Here is a 4060-nt window from a genome sequence, read left to right as displayed (position 1 = left end):
AAAATCTACATTTGCAAGAAGCTTGCAAATGCAAAATAGTGGAAATTAACCCTTGCACACACTTAGTCTTATTTGCCTTAATAGTAATTTGTTCATCTGTGAGGTAATTTTCTAAATAAGACTGAATTTTCTTCAGCCTTACAATTTCAAAACTTAAGAATTTAAGCAGGCATAGATGTATAATTATGAAAGGTGTTCTCACGTTTTTTCATTGTTAACAAAGTTCTATTTAGAGACACTTAGACTTAAGACATAATGTTTGGGGGCACAAGAAATTCTCAAATCCTGTTTTTATTTCTTAGAATTTCTTATTCTTTGCTGCGGACTTCAGTTTGTTCTCAGATGGTTAAAGGTTCATGGTTGTATTTGTTTATTTTAACAAACATAAGTAGTGCACTTGGGTTTGGTTTTTTTTTGAGTCCATCTGTGTGATTGACAGTCCCACAGGAGTGATGGTAAAATGTTGCAGCTGCAGGTACTGGTGATGAAGATGATTCACTGTGGCAGAGCTACTGATGGTTGATGTTTACCCAATCAAATGCAATGAGTGGGATTCCTGGTTAGGAATAGGTTAAAGGAAAAACTCAGATGAGCTTGTGTTGGCCTCCTCAGTGTGGAGGGAGAAAAGAGAATTGCATCAGAATTGCTGTTGCATTCTCTCCTACTGTGAATTGCTGTTTTCGTTTGTTTCAGGTTATATTCTAATGATATGGTTAAAACATGTTCTATCTCCACTACTGTGAGATTTCATTGACTTAGTTGCTCCTTTTTAACTTTCGGTCTTATAAAGTTCGTGGTTTGTGGAAATATCCACAAATCCAGCTTATTTAACAACTGAGACTTGGGTTCTTGAGACTTGATTACACTACAAGATTATTTGGTAAAATAAGAGCACAATGTGCTGGCATGTATAGAGCTCAGATGCTCAACTCATCCTCATATCAGTGACATGCAGTTTAACAAAAAGAAGGCATAGAATAATTTTAAGTCTTGTTTTATCCTTGTCTTCATTATTGACACAAACATTTCTCTTTTTCAAAAAATTAAAATAACTTGTATTTTCATTTGCTAGATGGGGATGATGGGGAATCCAGGGGGGCCCTTTGGAGGCCCATATGGAAGTCAAGGGAATCAAGGTCTGGGAGGCGCAGGGCTGGGCCCTCAGCTCCAGAACAAAGGTTCCATGGCTAATAGCATGGCCCAGTTCAATGTGGACAAGAAGAACCCGCCCATGCAAGGAATGGGCGCCATGGTAAGGAAGAGATGATCAAGAGAATGTTTCCAATAAATAAGTTGTATTCTGATCCGTGTTATGAATTAGTAGATTACTGTAAACTCTAGGACAGTACCAGATACTGATGCTGGTTGATAGCCAGTAATGATGAAAATGTTTTGTGTGAGCATTTAGCAAAAATTGATGTGAAAGAGTCAGACAATACAGATATCTGTCAAATCTATCATTTAATCTCCCAACACAATCAGAAACAAAATTACTTCTTCCTGCTGCATTACCTCTTCATGTCCTGTCATTTGACTTGAGCACTCAGTACTCTAGTATTGCTGTAAACACCATCCTTTTATTTTCTTCCTCCACCTCCTCTTCCATTTTTACTCCCTCTAATCTTCTGCCTTCTCTTTATTCTGTTTCTTTTCTCTTATTTCCTCCGTCTCACCTTGTCTTGTTGTCGCCCACTTTCTTTCCAGGGCACACAGCAGTCACAGACAGGTGTGGGTGGTCCCACAGGTGTGCCTGTGGGAGGAGCCCCCGGGATGGTGCCGGGCGCTCAAGCAGTTGGTACCCAGGTTTCTGCAGCATCCGCTGCAGCCGGAGCACCGCCCACAGCCGACCCTGAAAAACGCAAGCTAATCCAGCAGCAACTGGTACTCCTGCTACATGCACACAAGTGCCAGCGGCGGGAGCAGGCCAATGGTGAAGTCTGGCAGTGCAACCTGCCCCACTGCCGGACTATGAAGAATGTCCTCAACCATATGACTCACTGCCAGGCTGGGAAGTCCTGTCAGGGTAAGTAGAAAGGATGCTGCATCCTCCTGGAAACACTGGATAAAATAATCCCTTCTGTAGCTGTCAATCTGGCAACGTTCCTTGTAATGAAAGTGTATCTCACCTATTAAAATGGTTTAGTGCTTAAGCACATGAAGCTTAATTTTATTATGCTACCTGATTTTTGAGAGTAGTACTTAAGAAAGAAAAAAAACAGCCCCCCCCTCCCCCCCTCCTTCTCTAATACACCTCCATTTCCCAACTCCTGATTCCATATCTGTTTTGCCTCATTGACCAACAGTTGCTCACTGTGCATCATCGAGGCAGATCATCTCCCACTGGAAGAATTGCACGCGACATGATTGTCCTGTCTGCCTGCCGCTGAAGAATGCCGGGGACAAGAGGAACACGCAGTGTGAGTGTCTGTATCCGACCAAACAAAAGAATATACCTTCCTTCATACCATTGGATAAATTTTTTAGATACTGTGCTGTTATCATTATCAATATATTTACACATTTATATTGTGTAAATGTATTAATAAAGACCAAGTTTGATGTTCAGAATCAGAATACTTTATTAATCCCGAAGGAAATTAGGGGTTAACGTTCTAATGCTGATAATGTAAGTATGATTTTGTACTGGGTTTGAAATGACAGCGTTGTTTTGAATATACTAGTCAGTATTATATTATAGCACAAAAATATAATAATTTTTGCTGAATTTTCTATAAGTATTCAGTAAATGATTTTTATTTATTTATTTTTTAATTCTTAGCTTATTTTATTCATTCATAACTTTTGTTTTTTGTGTTCTTACAGCTCTACTTGCAGGGGCTGCTACAGGACTAGGCAGCTCACTTGGTACAATCCCTGGTAGCCAACCAAGTGCTCCCAATCTCAATCAGCCGAGCCAGATTGATCCCAGCTCTATAGAAAGGGCCTATGCTGCTCTGGGCCTCACCTACCAAGGGAACCAAATCCAGGCTCAGACTTCCCAGCCTAACATGCCCAACCAAGGCCTTCAAGGGCAGGCTGGTGTGAGGCCTCTGAACCCAATGGGTGAGTTTAGTTTATTTTCAGTAAAAAGACATTGTCTGAATTGTCTGCTCTTTTACAGCTTAATGCTAAGCATTTCTTTTTTTCAATGCCAGCAAGCGGTTAGGACCTTCAGCTTTCAGAATGAGTGAATTGTATACTTAAAGTGGCTTTTCAAAAGCTGTTTATCGCTGGTGGGAGCTATGAAGATAGCTATATAAAATTGTTTGTCAGATCTCCAGGAAAAATAATCATCTCAAGAATATGTTCCATGCTATGTAGCTAATCTTAACCCCTGGACATGTTGAAAAACATGTCCAGGCAAAAGCTTGTCCATTGTGTCCTACTGTTAGGATGACACTGAGAATAAACATATATAATTTCCTTTCTTTTCTATGCGGTGTAGGTGTGAATCCTATGGGAGTGAATGGAGGTGTGGGTGCTTCCCCTCAGAGCCAGCAAGCTAGTCTGCTGCAAGATACAATGATGCATCTTAATATGAACAACCAGGGGTAAGAACAAACACAAAGGCTTTATTGTATTTATTAATTTTTCAAAGATTTGGTCAGTTCTACATGAGTTTAGGACATACATTTATTTTAAGAAGCCATTTAAAGGATTCACTCTGTCTCTTCTAGTCTGAATGATGCTGGTGGGGTCGGTTCCATGCCCACAGCAGCCCCTCCCTCCGCCACAGGCATGAGGAAAAGCTGGCATGAGGACATCACACAGGATCTACGAAATCATTTGGTACACAAGCTGTAAGTATTAAAGAGAAAAACTGCATTATTTATTTAGTTTTGGACTGCACATAGGATCACAATTAGCATTGCTGTGCGAATACATAAAAAAAAAAAGGGGGGGGGGTGGACTTTATTATTTTGGAGGTGACTGCTCTTAAGGTCCTCTGTTAGTGATTTTGTTGAATGCACTGGGTTTATTTGTGCACACTGAGGCTACAAAAAATAATTTTTTTCCTCCCATGTCCCTTCATACAGCATGCCCAGCTTTCTCCATCTGT

General features: G+C 40.5%; 1 protein-coding gene across 3 annotated transcripts in view; it reads left to right on the top strand.

The window, feature by feature from the left end:
- The window catches only part of ep300a (EP300 lysine acetyltransferase a), a 29803-nt gene that overhangs the window by 5311 nt on the left and 20432 nt on the right, over positions 1–4060 (top strand). For 2 of the 3 annotated variants that reach the window (XM_005721795.1, XM_013913394.1), the window contains exons 3-8: positions 1073–1252; positions 1705–2023; positions 2304–2423; positions 2824–3063; positions 3446–3551; positions 3678–3800. In XM_005721795.1, the coding sequence (XP_005721852.1) occupies positions 1073–1252; positions 1705–2023; positions 2304–2423; positions 2824–3063; positions 3446–3551; positions 3678–3800 (1088 nt within the window). The remainder of the gene's footprint in view (positions 1–1072; positions 1253–1704; positions 2024–2303; positions 2424–2823; positions 3064–3445; positions 3552–3677; positions 3801–4060) is intronic. The other variant, XM_013913395.1, reaches the window with a different exon arrangement.

This window comes from Pundamilia nyererei, unplaced genomic scaffold, assembly GCF_000239375.1.
Source record: "Pundamilia nyererei isolate P.nyererei 1_Seehausen unplaced genomic scaffold, PunNye1.0 scaffold00005, whole genome shotgun sequence".
Lineage (NCBI taxonomy): Eukaryota > Metazoa > Chordata > Actinopteri > Cichliformes > Cichlidae > Pundamilia > Pundamilia nyererei.
This window is presented reverse-complemented; position numbering and strand designations above follow the sequence as displayed.